Here is a 17,695-nt window from a genome sequence, read left to right as displayed (position 1 = left end):
TTCGATGTGCTTTTTCTTGTCAATAGCAACAATTGTGGTTGTAGCATTGACTGAAATCTTCCTGTGGGACTGGCAATGTACTTCACTTCTTTTGTTGCCTATGATGTGCATTCTCTTGCTAATTTCTGCAGCAGAGTTTGTATTTGGGGTGGCTATAGTTACCGATACAAGCGTTGCAAATGTATTTCCACTTCGAGCTTTGATTATGGTTGTAATCCTACTTAACCTAATATGGCAGATTGCTTGGACCTACCAATATCTCCGGAAAAGGTTACAGAGGTGAATAGAGCCATTTACTGACCAGAACCATTACGTTCATATTATCCATGTTTTTTGTAGCTCTAGTTTTTGTGTTTCTGGATACTAATTGTATCTAAATGTTCTTTGCAGATTTCGCCGCAACGAAGAGAGGCGAGGAGAATGAACGAATTGAATCAGAAAAGCAATGCTAATGATGTCCTGCATGATGAGATCTGATTGAACTAATGTTCAGGATTAAAAACTTTATTTTCTTGTAACACCAATTTGATTTTGAATGACAAGCTACTTTACATGTCTGAGACATGTCTTTTTTTTGCTTTGAAATAAGAAACGAAAGCATGGAAGACTAGTTATGTTTTTGCTGGTAGGTTATCATCATTTTGACGGTGCAGGATATCTATGGTTGGATCAAGGCTTGCAGTTAATAGAGATGAATGAGGAAGAACACTTCTAATCCTAGTTTAAAAGAAACAAAATGAAAACAAAGCACCTAATCCAAAGGGAAAAAATTCAACTCATAACTGTAGCCACCTCCGAATGCCAAAAACCCCTGATTTACCCTTGAAAATAGTTTCATTGATGGGCTTACAGGTGCTGGATTAAATGTACGGATAAATTTCCGAGATGGTTCCATCTGAGGATCTTCTCTATTGGTTTTCCTTCTTCTGGGAGGACCACCAATGGCACCATCATTTTAAACAGAAGATGATTTTGAATCGAATATGTGATTGATCCATAGGATGTCCAACTTCTGCCTCCTGACGAGGAGGTGGAAATTTCTCGCTCTTGCTCTTAGCCTTGGTTCGTGTCATGGCTCTCCATCTCTGGATAGTATCAAACAAATGAGAGTTTCAAGTAAAACTATGCTTTGAAAAACCAAGAAGAGAGCAGAGAACGTATGGCATCTGCAGATCATGAAGTGAAGGACCTAACCAGTTGACAATTCTGACCAGTTGATTTGACAACTGTTGACCTAAGATACCTAAGCCACAGTGGATTTCACCATTTAACAAGGACCTGTGACCAACCACAGTTTTCGAATGATAAGGAAAAAGTGGTAAACTAAACGAGATCAAGAACGGATATACAAAAGAATTCTCAAATTTAGAGTTACCCAACAAGTCTACGGAGATACGGCTTAGTATATATACCTAGGTATTATATAAAAAAAAGAGTATATATACCTAGGAAGTACTCATCAAGAAAGCAATGACACATAATGAACATGAGACAAATAAAAATGGATGGATTCAGGGGTGGCTGGGTTTCTGCTATCTATTAGATAATATCCTAGTTAATGTAGGAATCTTTTATCAAAAATGATTTGTGTTAGAATAATTTATTATAATCATTGTTTAATTAGATAGTTAGATTCCTAGTTAGATTAGAATAATTAGAGGTGTAATCTCCGAACAACGTAATCAGAAGAGAAATCAGAATAGAAAGTTGTGTTTATAAGTGTATTGATAAGAGTGATTAATCAATAAAGCTTGGAAGGTTCATCCAAATACTTGCAGAACTTGGATTTAGTGTTTTTTTAACTATTGGAGAGAAAAGCAAGCTTGGTGTTTTTTTTTTTTTTTTTTTTTTTTTACAATTGGAGAGAAAAACGCAGTAGTCTTTTTCTCCTTTTGACGATCGAAAACTGTAGGAATCCACAAGAAGAAGAATTTCTCAAGAGAAAGAGTTATCTATTAAAACCAAAGGATAATATCGCAGTGTTAACAACCAAATTGGTTAGCCTGAAATATCAACAAGGAATTTCAGTTTTGAATTAAATCTTCAACACGCCCCCTCAACCGAATGGGCAGTTCTTGAACATGAAGGTTGTCCTGCCGTAGCTGAAAACCCGAATGGTTGACAGTGGCTTAGTTAATAAATCTGCAAGCTAATCCCTAGTAGATAGAAAAGAGACTTGAAGTTTTTTTTTGCTAAAACTTGATCCCTAACAAAGTGAAAATCAATTTCAACATGTTTAGTCCGGCTTGGAAAATCAGATTAGAGGACAAGTAAGTAGCTTCAATGTTATCACACCATAGTTTTGGACTGGTTACAAAGGGAAGCTATAGATCATGGAGAATGGATTGGAGCCAATGTATTTCAGCTGCTGTGTTTAAGAGGGATTTATATTTTGATTCATTTACGAGCAACGGTTTGTTGTTGTTTGCAGCTCCAACTGATCATATTGGTTCCATGACAGATACAATAGGCCCCAACACTATGTCTATCATCTCTATCACCAGCCCAGTCAGTATCATTGAACCTTTGAAAAGAGTGATCTGATGTACTTCTGAAACAAATGACATAGCTTGTTGTGGATGCGTTTGACAACTTGCCAATGATTTTCCATGGGTTGATGCATGGATTTGCTAACACAGTGGACCCTGAAAGCAACATCTAATCGAGGGAATCCCGAGTAATGTAATGCACCAACAGTGTTGTGATAGAGTTGAGGATCTGAAAAATCAGAGCTGTCAAACTTAGATAGAATACAAGTGGTACTCATAGGAGTGGAACAAGGCTTGACTTCATGTATGTGAACTCATTGTAATAGGCCAGCCAGCTACATATTTTCTTTCCGTCAAAAAAACAGATCATGTCCATTAAACAAGGCTTCTACATCGAGAAAATAGGAAAGACAACACCAAGTTGCTGAATAAACTTGTCAATTTCAGTAGAGTTAGTCCTGGTGATGATTATATCATCAACATATATGAGGATGAAAATAGAGAAATCAGCAGTGTGAAGGGTGAATAAGGAGGTACAATGTCTGTTAGCCTATTAAACCAGGCTCTAGGAGCCTGTTTCAGGCCATATATATAAACTCTTCTTAAACTGGTAAGCATGATTGGGAAAGTCAGGATGAATGTATCCTTGGGGCTGTTACATGTAGACTTCCTCTTGTAGTAGACCATGTAGAAAGGTATTTTGGATGTCAATTTACCTAATACTTAATTGTCGTGCGATGGCTAAAGATAGTAATAATCGTATATATAGTTCATGTCTTAACCACGAGACTAAAGGTTTTTGTGTAGTCCACACCATGTGATGATGATATCCATTTGTTGCCAACCAGATTATGACTAGGCTTAGGAGGTACAAGATCCCATGTATCATTTCTTACAAGAGCATTAGATTCAATGTCCATGGTTGTATGCCATTGGTGATGCTTAAAAGCTTCAGAGAAACAAGTAGGTTCTATGATAAAAGAGACATGCTTAGTTAGTAAACACTGAGGCAACGGATAGCAAGCGATACCAACATATAGAACTTTTAGTTTGAGAGACTGTGTTTGAGATTGAGTGATCGATCATGTGGTGTTGTCGGGGCTTATTTGGAGAGACATGTTAAAGAGCAGGGAATATGGAGGAGCATATGGTTGAGAAATTGCAGTAGCTGTAGTTGAAGATGGATATTTTCTTGTGTTCAAGATATAAATTGCCATTCCAGTTCACTATTCGGATCATGAATGCCTGCAACCTTCTTTTTTCCCCGTGGATGATAAAACTGCACTTAGAATCAGTACATTCCAAAGCCAAATCATCACATGGCGCACTGAAAGGATGGCATGCAGGGAAATCCTCTGCCTTCTCCACTTAAGCAAGGGGTGGAGGATGGATGACATACTTGTAACTGCCCCCTTGCTTGATAATGGTTCTTCCCCAGAGCGCAGTAGGGATGAGCATCAAAGCCGCATTCTCAACACCGGTAGAACCAAAATTTCTGGCTTGTTTTTCCTCCGCAAATTTGACAAACAAATTGGTATGAATTGGGATCAACGTAGGCGAGGAAGAGAGGATGCTTTCACCATCCTTGTGCCATATTTTAATTGTTATCATAAAGCCTCAATTTATTTATATTTATGGTTTTCATTTTCACGCATGGGAGGCCGCTAGGTCTTGCTTGCAAGGCCCAGGCGGAAGAATATGGTGTTAAAACACCAAGTTTTCAATAAAAAAAATAACCTAGACATCATCATCCTCCAAATCTGATGCCAACTATATAAAAAAAAAAAACATTTTGATATACTCAGAGGATGGCATGGTTGAGTGTGGATCCATGTAAAACCCTCTCAAAAGTTGCAAAGCCAAGAGGCTCTTCTCTTGCTCTTAAGAAAAACAGGTACAAAACCACTTGAATTTATTGATACATGAATCAAGATCTAAACAACGAAAACAAATCAAATTGGAGAGCACATGATAAATCCCATCAATTCAAATATCCCACACATTGTATTCAAGAACTTTGCATGACGAACAACATGCAGAGGCCACTACTTCACAATATTTGAGATTGTATTAAGAGAAAATTAAGTAGCATAATTCTTCGATCCAAGTCACTTCTTAACGCTAATAACTACAAACCTGGATACCTTCTCAATGAAAAATCAAAAACATGAGTGCTGATTTCTTCGCTTTCGCTTTGTCTCGGATCTTTTATTGTCTAGTTTGCTCTGCTCTTTAAGAACACAAACACCCCCTGTGCATACCCTTCTTTGGCTTTTAGACGCATCACCAAAGCATCTGAATATATTTGAGAAAAGTGTCATGGCAGTCTTATAAATGGTTGTTAATCGTATGAAGATGATTATGCTCATGTTTTCTGAAGCATTATATAATTAATAAAAGAGAAGGAAGGTGTTTTAGCATGTCACGCGAGGAACTGCGGGTCAATTATGACCATGTGCATTCCCCCCCGAAAATTCGTGGCTTGCAGCGTGCCTGGTCTCCCTAGAGATTGGAATTATTTAATTAATAAAGCAACACGTGGACATATGAACCAGAATTCCCACGGAAAAAAAAAAAGTGGATTTAGACCGTGTCTGGTCGTATTTTTAATAAAGGGCTACCTACCTGCTAGTAGGAAATGAACATAATTCGTTGGTCTTCTGTTTTTGTCAAAATTATTAAACCTACTACGAAATATGACGTATGACCTGATTAAATATTCAGGTTAGTTACAGATTAAATGAATTAATTTAGGTTGATACAACTAAATTTAAAATATTATTATTTTATTTTAAAAAATCAAAACAAAGTTGTTTTGAAAATTTTATTTAACAACGTTGTTCTCGTAGATAGAAAGAAAGGGAGACGAAAGGAAATGTTACACCGAATGCTAGAAAATGCCTGAAACCAACTTTGCCGAGGTCATGGTTCAGTCGAAATCAATATTTCAGGTATCAGAGAAATTTTAAATTCAATTCTTGGTTAGGAAATTTTGATATGGTACATGTATCAGAGAATGAGAAGACATCTCCTATGAAGAGCTAGAAAAGAATGTTTATTTTGAGGTCTAGAGGGTCTTCTATGTCAAATTTCTATGTACCAATGGTCCAGTCGAGGCAAGGCAAGGTCATGGCGGTCGACAAGTAGGTGTTGGCCGGTAAATTTAACAACCAGTTCCACTATATAATGCGGCGGGGACAACTATTGGTGATGAAAGAAAAATAGTTACTAGCAAATCTCTATATATTACACTTGCACTAAGAAAGAATAAAAAAAAAAGCTATGTTACAGGCTCATTTTTCTTAGATGCGACAAGTTATATGCTTAGTTTTATTGGATATTTACAAGATTATAACAAAAATAATTTAAACCGGAGGATGAGTTTTTTTTAATCTAGGGAATTTAGTGTAGGAGATTTAGAAGCTTTTTAATTTATGGGATTTTTTTGTGTTAGAGAATAATATAAATTATATTTTATGGTGTAACATCAATTTATTTTATTTTTCTCCTTTTGGGCTTTCATCAAGAAAACGATATTGTTCTTGTTTTTCTATTTTCGGGACATATAAATCCGGTGATGAGGAGGAGGAGGTCTGGGAAAACCATAAAGACTATCGTTAAAAAATATGTAGTCTTGCATCTTCATTTGTTGTTGCTTTGTAATGACTACTCGGAGCTGTCATGACGCATTGGTGATGAGAACCAAGAATTTTCATGCTGTTGTAGATTTCAATTCAAAATTAGAAACAGAAGTTGACAGAATTTGGATATATGTGAACTAAGGAGTTCTGAGTTCTGGTCTTACAATTGTTTTTATGAGTGTTGGAATTTTCTTTTTATCAAAAATCTAGTTAGGTTAGGATGTGAGGCTATAAATAGCCTTGAAAGTTCATTATAAGATATATATATATATATATATATATATATATATATATATATATATATATATATATATAAGAAAGTTCGAATACCTTCCAGAAACTTTTCTCAATTAATTTTTTTTATTTGTGTTAGATGGAAATACTCAATTAATTTCTTAAATGATATATTTAAACAAAAAATTAAAATTTATATGGTCAATTAAGAAAAATTAAAATGTAAAATCTTGTAATTATCTCCGTATGAAATACCAAATGCCGACAACAAACTCTTTTCAAATTGAATCATTCTTAACGCGTGTAAGAAAACAAAAAAAAACTATAGAAAACGCGGAAAGGTATACATCCTTGTATATGGCCCAGTTGAAATATTGTCTCAACTATAAGATTTATTTTTTGACCGATACATTTAGATATTAATTTTCTCTCTTTGATTGGTTGTTACTTCAATTATGTGCTAGCTGTAGACAGTAGCTAGGGTCGGTGGTTTCGTTTTCTTAGACAGATATTACTAATCACAGAAAAATGCTTCATTTTGTTTTGCATGCTTTTATACAGTATTAATTTTTCTAATTTTAGTATCAATGGTAAGGTGGGGTTGTAGTGATGTGGGTTTTTTTTTAAGCCACTGTTTCTTCAGATTAATTTCAATAAAAACTTTGCTTTAGGGTTTAAATTTGTAAAACCTGACCTGTATTTTTGCAGTTAATTCGTTGTTAATGTTCTTGGACAAGTATCTCTGCATGCTTTTCCTCTAAATGGTGGTGTAATTAGCAGGTCCGTGTTATCTAGACAGCCGTACGTGCACTTGGTTCAGCTGAGCTTGTAAAAATATTCAGAAGAAGCAATACAATGGTAGAGTATCTTGCTATCGTTTTCGTCTATGGAGTAAGCAATTAGCTAAATCACATAAATATATGTATTTTTTCTCTCTCTTTTATGTTTTCTCAATCTTTGTAGCGTTGTACTGTACGATAAATTAATTTGTCTAAGATCTTAAACAAATTCCTAGCAAAGTAGTATCAAGGCTTTGATTTGCACTAACCCTTCATCGATCATTACACGTGAAAAATGAAAACAAAAACTTAATTAAAGAAGATAATTAAAAAAAATATATATCTAATTGAAGAAGAAGAAAAATGATCTCTCTCTCTCTCTCTCTCTCTCAATACATCTATCATGGATTGCAGGTCTCAAATCTCTACACTTTATCACCTCTCTCTTCCTCTATCCTTATCACCTTTGTTAAAGCCATTCGATATACTATAAGTTCTCACCAGCAATGTTGCCTAATGGTGGTGGTTTGGGTAGAAGATCCATGGTGGTTTATATGGTTGCAAGTATCTTGTGGTACGACAGTTGTTGAAAGTTTGCAGCAGATTGAATCTACTACCGTGACAGGTTTGCTATATTGCAATATAATTAAATCTTTAACTCATAAAGTTTAAATTCTATGTGTATTAGATGGAATTATTAATCTTATATATAACGGTTAAAAAGGGAAAATAGTTAAAGAATTTAGTAAAGGCATCTAAGAAACAAATATAATAACGACATTCATGACTGATCAGCTTCATCATATATAAATACATTTTTTATTATTATTATCAATCAATCCCCCCGCTTCTTCATCATTAAATCCAATAATTAATATCAAATAGATTATTCAAGTAATTCATTTGTATAAATAGTTGTAGTATTAATAAGGAACTAGATTCAGCGTAATTTTATGAAGGGAAGATGACTTCTGATAATAATGGTCATATCTCTAAGAAACATTAAAATGAAGGCCAAGAACACTAATTCCTCCACCACAACTCCCTTAAAAATCAGAAAATCATATTAAGAATTAATTAAACATTTCCAAGTATATAGTTAAATGGGCGTACAAGATGGACTCTAAAGGATCGAGACATATACGACGACACTTAATTCTCCTCAATCTAAATATATACTTGAACATACTAGACTCCTAGAATTCATCAATTGCTTCCGTCTTACTTATATATTGTTATGATTAATTAGTTCTTGATACTGTTAAATAATTTATTCAATATTTCGTGATGTAACTGCAAGTATGTTGAAGTTTGCTTGCTAAAGCTGTCAAAGGAGGAGCTGTCAACGAATTTTTTGGTTTCTGTTATTTCTAATTATCATGCTAATAATAATCCATTGTCCTAGTCTCTAGGAGTTAGTTTTTCTGTTTTGATGTTAACAGATCATAGCATGATTTCATGCTATAAGTTTGGAATATTGTTATTCTATTTTTTAATAAATATGTGTAACGATTGCATGAAATGTATGCAATCAGAATTATTCATTCCTTTCAAATAAATTCAATACAACAGTTTCTGTATTTTCTCTTCTTCTTTCTATCTCGTTTCTTCTCATACACATTTTCTATTCAAACACTTTCAATTGGTATCAGAGCAAATTCTTAAAGGGACCTGTAATGGAGGCTGAAACAAGTTTCTCTCACATTTCTTCTCCAATCTTTGATGGAGAAAATTATCAATTATGGGCTGTAAAAATGGAGACTTATTTGGAGGCGATGGATCTTTGGGAAGCTATTGAAGAAGACTATGAAGTCCATCCTTTACCAAATAATCCAACAGTAGCTCAGATCAAGAATCATAAAGAGAGAAAAACAAGAAAATCGAAAGCAAAGGCTTGTCTATTTGCAGCTGTTTCAACAACAATATTCACAAGGATCATGTCTCTTAAATCAGCGAAAGATGTATGGGATTATTTAAAGAAGGAGTATGCAGGAGATGACAGAATTCGTGGCATGCAAAGTCTTAATCTAATAAGAGAATTTGAACTACAAATGATGAAGGATTCTGAAACCATCAAAGAGTATTCAGACAAATTACTGGGAATTGTCAACAAGGTAAGATTACTAGGCACACTATTCTCTGATTGCAAAATTGTAGAGAAAATACTTGTAACTATGCCTGAACGTTATGAAGCATCCATAACCACCTTGGAGAATACAAAGGATCTGTCAAAGATTACCTTGGCAGAATTGATAAATGCTTTGCAGTCTCAAGAGCAACGACGACTTATGAGGCAAGATCAAGTTCCTGAAGGAGCTTTACAAGCAAAATATTCCGGTTCTGATAAGAAGAAATTCTTCAAGAAGAATCAGGCGTCAAACAGTAGTAAGACTACTGTTAATCAATTCCAGAACAGAGGAAAATTTCTTAAGAGAAACTTTCCACCATGTCAACACTGCAACAAGTTATGTCATCCACCTTTCAAGTGCTGAAAAAGACCTGATGCAAAGTGCAGTAAATGTCATCAAATGGGACATGAAGCAATCATCTGCAGAACAAGATTTCAGAAACAGGATGAAGATGCTCAGGTTGCTAGTCAAGATGATGAAGATCAAATGTTTGTAGCTACATGTTTTTCAGTCCAAACTTCCTCAGATCACTGGTTAATTGACAGTGGATGCACAAATCACATGTCTTTTGACAAGAGTCTCTTCAGAAATTTGCAAACTATTGAAGTTGCAAAAGTCAGAATTGGAAATGGTGATTGTATAGCAGCAAAGGGAAAAGGAACAATTGCCATCACAACCAACTCAGGTACAAAAACGATTTCTGATGTTCTTTATGTACCTGATATAGATCAGAATTTGTTGAGTGTTGGACAATTAATAGAGAAAGGCATGAAAGTGGTTTTTGAAAATCAATCTTGCTATATTTTTTATGCTGCTGGATAAAAAATATTGCAAGCCAAAATGAGAGGCAAAAGTTTTTCATTTTTACCGTTTGAGGAGGAACACACAGCCTTTCCTATCAAACTAAATGACATGGAAGTATGGCATAAGAGGCTGGGTCACTGTCATTAACAACGGATGATCAACATGAAGATACATGAAGCAGTAAGAGGAGTGCCTTCATTTTCTGATTTGCTGCCAACTTGTAATGCTTGTCAGTTTGGTAAGCAAAACAGGAAACCATTTCCAAAGTCAACATGGAGATCTAAATAGAAACTTCAGTTGATTCATACAGATGTTGCTGGTCCAATGAGCACACCTTCAATAAAAGGTAGTAGATATTATATACTTTTTATTGATGATTTCACCAGAATGTGCTGGATTTTCTTCATGAAATTCAAGTCAGAAGTGGCTGGAATTTTTTGGCGATTCAAGAAGAATGTGGAGAACAAAAGCAGATGCAAAATTCAGTCAATTCGGTCAGACAATGGAACAGAATACACTTCATCAGACTTCAATCTCTACTGTGAAGAAGCTGGCATTGAACATCAATTCACTGCCCCCTACACTCCAGAACAAAATGGAGTCAGTGAAAGGAGAAATCGATACATTATGGAGATGGTGAGATGCATGCTGCATGAAAAGAATTTGCCAAAAATGTTTTGGGCAGAAGCAGCCAACACAGCTGTCTTCCTTCAAAATCGACTTCCAACAAAACTACTTGAAGAAAAGACTCCTTTTGAAGTTTGGTATGACAACAAACCTTCACTAAGTTTTCTTAAGATCTTTGGCAGCATTTGTTTTGTTCATATTCCACAGATAAAAAGGGACAAGCTTGACAAGAAGGCAATGCAAGGAATCTTTGTTGGCTACAGTGATGTATCTAAAGCCTACAAAGTTTATCATCCTCAAACTCAGAAGATGGTTATTACAAAGGATGTGCATTTCCATGAAGGAAAACAATGGGACTGGGGTGATTCACAAAGAAATGAGCAGCTGTCAGGTTTATTGCAGGATGAATCAATTGATGATTCACAAAGAAGAGTTACTGCTGATTTGTTGCAGGATGAATTATTTGATGATTCACCAATCAGAAGCACACGATCCCTTGATGACATTTATCAAAGGAGCAATGTAGCTATTTGTGAACCAGAAGGCTATGAAAAAGCCAAACACAATCTAGAATGGCAAAAGGCAATGCAGGAGGAAATATGCATGATTGAGAAAAATTGCACATGGGAGCTTGTTGACAGACCACCAAGCAAAAATGTCATTGGCGTGAAGTGGATTTTCATAACTAAATTGAATGCAGACAGTACCATCAACAAGTATAAAGCCAGGTTGGTTGTTAAGGGGTATGCTCAGATTTATGGTGTTGATTATTCAGAAACGTTTGCACCTGTAGCAAGGATGGACACCATACGATTCTTGCTTGCTGTTGCTACACATAGAAACTGGAAAGTCTTCCAGTTAGATGTTAAATCAGCTTTCTTGAATGGCATTCTACAAGAAGAAATTTATGTTGAGCAACCTGCTGGTTTTGTGAATCAAGGAAAAGAAGACAAAGTTTATCTTCTAAAGAAAGCTCTCTATGGCTTGAAACAAGCACCTAGAGCTTGGTATGGGAGAATTGATGATTATTTGACAGGTTCTGGATTTCAGAAGAGCTTGTCAGAAGCAACTCTTTATGTGAAGAGATTCAATGATGATGTGCTTATAATATCTCTTTATGTTGATGATCTCTTAGTAACAGGAAGCAACACAATGCAGGTTGCAGAATTCAAGCTAAATATGATGCAAGTATTTGAAATGACCGACCTTGGTCTCATGAAGTTTTTTCTGGGAATGGAAATTATGCAAAACAGAGAAGAAATTTTTATTTGCCAGAAGAAGTATTCAAGGGAAATCCTGAAGAAATTTCAGATGGATAATTGCAAGCCAACAGTTACTCCTATGAATCAAAAGGATAAATTCAGCAAAGAAGATGGCACTGCCAGAGTAGATGAAGAAAAATTCAGAAGCTTGATTGGATGCTTGTTGTATTTAACAGCAACTCGACCTGACATACTTCATGCAACAAGTCTGTTATCTCGGTTCATGCATTGTCCAACCGAAATTCATATGAGAGCAGCTAAAAGAATTCTGAGATACATCAAAGGAACATGCAGTTTGGGGTTAAATTTGTGAAGTGCCAGGATTTTAAACTACATGGTTTTTCTGACAGTGATTGGGGAGGATCTATTAATGACATGAGAAGTACCTCTGGGTTCTGTTTTAATCTAGGATCTGCTATATTTTCATGGTCATCTAAGAAGCAAGATATTGTGGCTCAATCTACTGCAGAAGCAGAGTTCATTGCAGCCACAGCTGTAGTGAATCAAGCATTGTGGTTACAAAAATTGTTACGTGATTTACAGATGGAAGAAGAAGAAGCAACTGAAATCTCAGTTGACAATCAAGCAGCTATTGCAATATCTCATAATCCAGTTTTTCATGGAAAAACTAAACATTTCAATATCAAGCTTTATTTCTTGCGCGAGGTGCAGAAAAATGGTGAAGTTAAATTGATTTATTGCAAGTCTGAAAATCAATTGGCTGATCTGTTTACTAAACCACTTCTAGTAAACAGGTTTGAGTTTCTAAGACAAAGGATTGGAGTTTGCAGCTTCTCAAGCAAGGAGGAGTGTTGAAGTTTGCTTGCTAAAGCTATCAAAGGAGGAGCTGTCAACGAATTTTTTGGTTTCTGTTATTTCTAATTATCATGCTAATAATAATCCATTGTCCTAGTCTCTAGGAGTTAGTTTTTCTGTTTTGATGTTAACAGATCATAGCATGATTTCATGCTATAAGTTTGGAATATTGTTATTCTATTTTTTAATAAATATGTGTAACGATTGCATGGAATGTATGCAATCAGAATTATTCATTCCTTTCAAATAAATTCAATACAACAGTTTCTGTATTTTCTCTTCTTCTTTCTATCTCGTTTCTTCTCATACACATTTTCTATTCAAACACTTTCAAAGTATGATATGAAAAGAAGAAAGAGTACTGGTAAGGATGCTTGTAGGACGTAGTATTTCTTATGACTCCATATTTTTCTCGTTGCTTGTAGCTGCTCTATTTAACAACATTGTTTTTGTTTTTCTTCTTCAGGACATAAAAGGGATAAGGAGTAGGTGGTCTATGAAAACCATAAAGACTATCGTAAAAAATATGTAGTTTTCCATCTCCGTTTGCTCTTCCATTGGCATGATCACTACTTGGAGCTGTCACTGTAATGCTTCCCTCTGCTGTTGGAGATGCATGAAATCTGGGAACATAGGGTGGAAGTATATCATGACTAGATAATGGAGCTGCCACCTTGATGTTTTGTTCTGTAGTTCGAGATGAGTTGCTAGTTAGAGATGCCGTTCTATCACTACGAGGTGCCACCGTGATTTTTGCTTCTGTGGGCAGAGTTGAATCGTCATTAAACATGGAGAAGCTGGAAGGAGGTTCATCATTATTACTTGAAGCCGCTACCATGATGTTTTCCTCCATAAGCGGAGATGAACCGCCTTTTAAAGTGGGAAAATAAGGAGGAGACCTCTCGTAAGTATGAGGAAGAGGGATTGTGCTTTGGGGTTTGTCATCATGTCGGTTTGCTATACCAATTGTTGGCGCCAGTCTTTCATGTTTCTCAGACTTGTTAAGGCTTCTATCAGAATACTTGTCAAAACCTTCTTCATTTATTTTAACAGCTTCGTCAAATTCCTTCAAAACAAAGTCAATGTCAGCCCTGAGCTTATTCATTCTTGTATCTGTCAGAAGTTGCTGATCCTCAAGACGGGATAATTTCTTGTCTTTATGAGCTATCTTCTCACGAAGTTGCGGATTTTGCTTGCTTTTAAGGCGAGATATTTCCTCGTCTTTAAGAGCTAACAACTTGCCAAGGGCTGATACCTGGATATCTTTTTCAATTACCTTCCCGATTAGACTCGCAATATCAGACTTAAGCCCATCGCACTTTTCACATTGAGCAGGCTGTAGGAACAATATAATTGTAATAGATTCCAAATCAACATCGATACACGTAACACCAACGTGAGAAAAAATGGTAAATGAAAAAATATTTATCAAAGCAAATGAAATCATATCATGCTGTTCAACAAAACACTTTTGAATTGCAACAACGTTATTATTGGATGGATGGACTTTATTATTAACAGAGAAGGGAAAAATTAAGTATACCAAGATGGATGGACGAGCGGAAAACAATACCCTAAACTTGACATAATTAATTATTTGGAGGTTGTGTTGAGCAGTGATTACCTTTTTCTTGGAAAATCTTGAGAGGATTTCCTTCATTGCAAGGATGTGCTTAATTGTTTGACGAAGATTATGCTATAAGTTTACACGGGTCTCATTGGCCCTCCTATCAATATATATCATCAAAAGCGTGTATGATTAACAATAACTCTTTTCTTACGAAATTGCAGAAATGTTATCAAAGTTTATATATATATATATATATATATATATAAAGAAAGAGAGGCGAAAGTGCAGTGAATATTACATCAAATGCTAGAAAATGACAAGAAACCAACTTCGCCAACTTGGCTCGGTCGGAATCATTTTGTTAGTTGACTAGTTTATTTATTGCCATTTAGCGACAGGGAGGGCAGGTGGTTGGGTCTATATAAAATAGGCGCAGAGTGATAGAACCAGTTCACTGGTTATCTAAAATAAATTCTCAAGGGATAATATTTTCTTAGGGTGAGAATGAACCACAATTTGGATGAAATAATTCTTATATTCATAATGATCTCCGAGACATCTTTTTATAGCCAATAACACTGCTTCTGCCGAATACTAGGACCCTATCAGCTACTAATAGTAATCATCAACACATGATCTACAGAAGGTGGAGAAAAATGCAACAGAAATATTAAATACAAAGCTAGAGACTCTCCAACTGCTTTTGACCCATTCTCTCCCTTGCTTCATGCCTGCAACTGTCACTTTACTTCATGCCTGCAACTGTCCTCCACGTTCACCTTATCCATGATACTTAGGATTTGGTTCAAGGTTTCTTTCTGAACGTCGTGGCTTAACACAAAGTCTACATGATGGCCCAACCTAGGCGGAAGGAAGAAAAGGAGGAGGAGATAAGAAGGAAAGAGGAGAAACAGAATGGAAAGTCCAGTTGGGCCATGCTAGACCAACCGGAATCGAAAAAAAGAAAAGGAAGGGAGGAGAAGGATAGAATGTAGAAGAAGGGAAAACTTAATTGGATCTGTATTGGCCCAACCAAACTAGGAAGAAGAGAGGAAATCTTTTAAACTCAAGATTAATGAAAAAATTTATAAATGGGACTCTCTTGTTTTCAATTTCAAATATGGCATTTATTTTGTTTCATTTTCTCTGTTTTGCAAATTTAAGCTACTATTAATTAGAATAATATTCTATCAACGTTTTTTTTGTATTGTATAGACTGAAATTCTGCAAGAAAAAGAGAAAACCATAAGACATACTGCTGGAGCGGAGACCAAGAATTTTCAAAACAAAATAAAACTTTATAAACTCGTAAATTAATTGCCGTTGACGTCCTGCTGTATATATGCCATGAATATAAATAATCGTATATATAGTCAGACTGATCCCATAAGACAATCACCTCATCTTTCTACGCGCTATATATATATATATATAGCTACGACAAGGAGAGATTAACAAAACTTGAATTATTTCAAGTATTCAACTCCTGATCGGCCCCTCAAGCAACATGATCACCGCTAAAACAACCAATGAGTTCCAGATATTTTATTTGAAATGGTTTCATTTTCTGAGACAGGTATTACTAATCACAGAGAAATAGTTCATTTTGTTTTGTTTGCTTTTATACAGTAATTCTCTAACTCTATTATCAATGGTTGGTTGGCGTTATAGTGATTGGTTTTTTTTTTAAAAAAAAGCTATTGTTTCCTCAGATTAATTCAATGAATATTGCTTTAGAGTATGAATTTGTAAAACTTGACCTGTATTTTTGCAGTTAGTCCTTTGTTGTTGGAGATGTTATTGGGTAAGTATCTGTCTGTCGTCTAAAAATAGAGAGCTGTGCGCATAGCTGAGCTGAGCTGCAAAAGTATTCACAAGAAGCAATACAATGGTAAGAGTTTGTTTGCAGCTGGTGAACTGAAGACATATATATATATTTCCTCGTTAATAATTTCATCATATGCATGCTTGTTTCAATTACGTACTCTGAATTGCAGGAGGTTGATGGGCAAATAAGTAGACCTAACCATGTTCCTTACGAGAAGTACCGAGAACTTTTGGAAGAAACGAGTTCCCTAAAGATGCAAGCACTTCATAGAGAAGAGGAAATACAGACCCTTAAGGGCATGTTAGCTCAAAAGGACAAGGAAACGGTTCGCCTTAAAGACCAGCTGCTTCTGAGAGATAAAACTATTAGTAAGCTAAGGGCTTTGGTTGAGTTTGCTTGGACAGAATTCGACAGTGCTAAGAAAAGAAATATAAATCCTAAAGCTTCTGCTATCGAGGAACATGAAAAGGAGACTATACAGGAGATCAATGGGACAGCTTCAATTGTCAATGAAATTGGAATCACAAACCAAGATGGAGACACACCCACCTCGGCCCATGTTTCTTCCATTAAAGGGGAATCTCCTTCCCTTCTCTCAACATTCAATGGCCCTCAACCCCCTCCAGCAGAAGCGAAAATCCCAAGGGAAGCTCCTAACCCATTGACAAAAGAAGCAAAACAAGATGACAAACCCTTTGCCTCGGCACCTATATTCTACGTTGGACCTATTCTCTCAGTTTCCAACTCTAAAGGCCATTCACTCCCTCCACCTCCACCACGTCCACCCCCTCCACCTTCACGTATGGAAGCAAACATCGTAGGAGCAACTCCGACCCCTGTTCGTGAATTTCATATCGCACCATGTCCACCTCCTCCACGTCCATCACCTCCACCTCCACCTATGGAAGCAAACATCGTAGGAGCAACTCCGACCCCTGTTCGTGTATTTAGAGTCGCTCCAGTCCGACGGATGGAAGCGAACATCACAGGAGCAACTCAAACCCCTGTTCGTATACATCGTCCGAACAACACAGAAACAAACCCAAGCTCATCGACGATTAGAGTAGCCCATCAAGATGGAAAACCCCATGTCTCAGCTCCCATACCTTCTGTTGTTAAACCTTAATTCTACCCTTGTTTTTTTAATAGAAAGTAACAATTAGAAAATCATGTCCAGTTTGGTGTCCATATCTTCCATTTGCTGCGAATGGAAAATGTAGTGGCTTTTGTAGGACAATGTGGGGATGCAATTTATGAAGGATTGTTTCGCAGGCTGCCGAAAAATTGTAATTTTGAAGGGACTCTTTAGCAAAGAAAGTAATCAATCCAGTGGCAACAGAAGAATCTATTGTCGTGATTTTGGATGCTTTACAAGCTTGTTTGTGGGTTTTCTATTGAAATAAAGTACTTTTGCGTTGTCCCTTGTCCATATGACCCGAGTTTCACAACAAACATACTAGATAAGTGGAGTAAACTCTTCGCACTTTGCAGGACGAAGTAGTTTTTCTGATTCCAT

The 17,695-nt window shown here is 36.0% G+C and overlaps 3 protein-coding genes across 3 annotated transcripts; 2 read left to right on the top strand and 1 right to left on the bottom strand.

Moving 5' to 3' along the window:
- Window positions 1–8,819: 8,819 nt before the first annotated feature.
- On the top strand, window positions 8,820–9,635 carry LOC127904681 (uncharacterized). Its single transcript, XM_052448836.1, has one exon. The coding sequence runs from the start codon at window positions 8,820–8,822 to the stop codon at window positions 9,633–9,635; it is 816 nt and encodes a 271-aa protein (XP_052304796.1).
- Window positions 9,636–12,977: 3,342 nt separating this feature from the next.
- On the bottom strand, window positions 12,978–16,028 carry LOC18109126 (uncharacterized). Its single transcript, XM_006387335.3, has 2 exons — window positions 14,406–16,028; window positions 12,978–14,117 (listed from the first exon to the last, which is right to left on the bottom strand). Exons 1-2 carry the CDS (start codon window positions 14,439–14,441, stop codon window positions 13,212–13,214), a joined length of 942 nt encoding a protein of 313 aa, XP_006387397.3. The 5' UTR covers window positions 14,442–16,028; the 3' UTR covers window positions 12,978–13,211.
- A 211-nt stretch (window positions 16,029–16,239) lies between these two features.
- LOC112325008 (uncharacterized) lies at window positions 16,240–17,305 on the top strand. Its single transcript, XM_052448874.1, has 2 exons — window positions 16,240–16,248; window positions 16,349–17,305. Exons 1-2 carry the CDS (start codon window positions 16,240–16,242, stop codon window positions 17,303–17,305), a joined length of 966 nt encoding a protein of 321 aa, XP_052304834.1.
- The last annotated feature ends 390 nt before the right edge of the window (window positions 17,306–17,695 follow it).

The sequence above is a fragment of the Populus trichocarpa genome, chromosome 18, assembly GCF_000002775.5.
Source record: "Populus trichocarpa isolate Nisqually-1 chromosome 18, P.trichocarpa_v4.1, whole genome shotgun sequence".
Classification (NCBI taxonomy): domain Eukaryota; kingdom Viridiplantae; phylum Streptophyta; class Magnoliopsida; order Malpighiales; family Salicaceae; genus Populus; species Populus trichocarpa.
The sequence above is the reverse complement of the archived record's forward strand: the minus strand, read 5'-3'. Positions and strand labels throughout refer to the sequence as shown.

Excerpts from the sequence above, each read along its gene's own strand:
- LOC18109126 (XM_006387335.3), bottom strand. The coding sequence starts at position 14,441 with ATGAAGGAAATCCTCTCAAGATTTTCCAAGAAAAAG. Across the intron at positions 14,118-14,405 it reads CAAGATTTTCCAAGAAAAAG|CCTGCTCAATGTGAAAAGTG; the intron begins GTAATCACTGCT and ends TTGTTCCTACAG.
- LOC127904681 (XM_052448836.1), top strand. The coding sequence starts at position 8,820 with ATGGAGGCTGAAACAAGTTTCTCTCACATTTCTTCTCCAATCTTTGAT.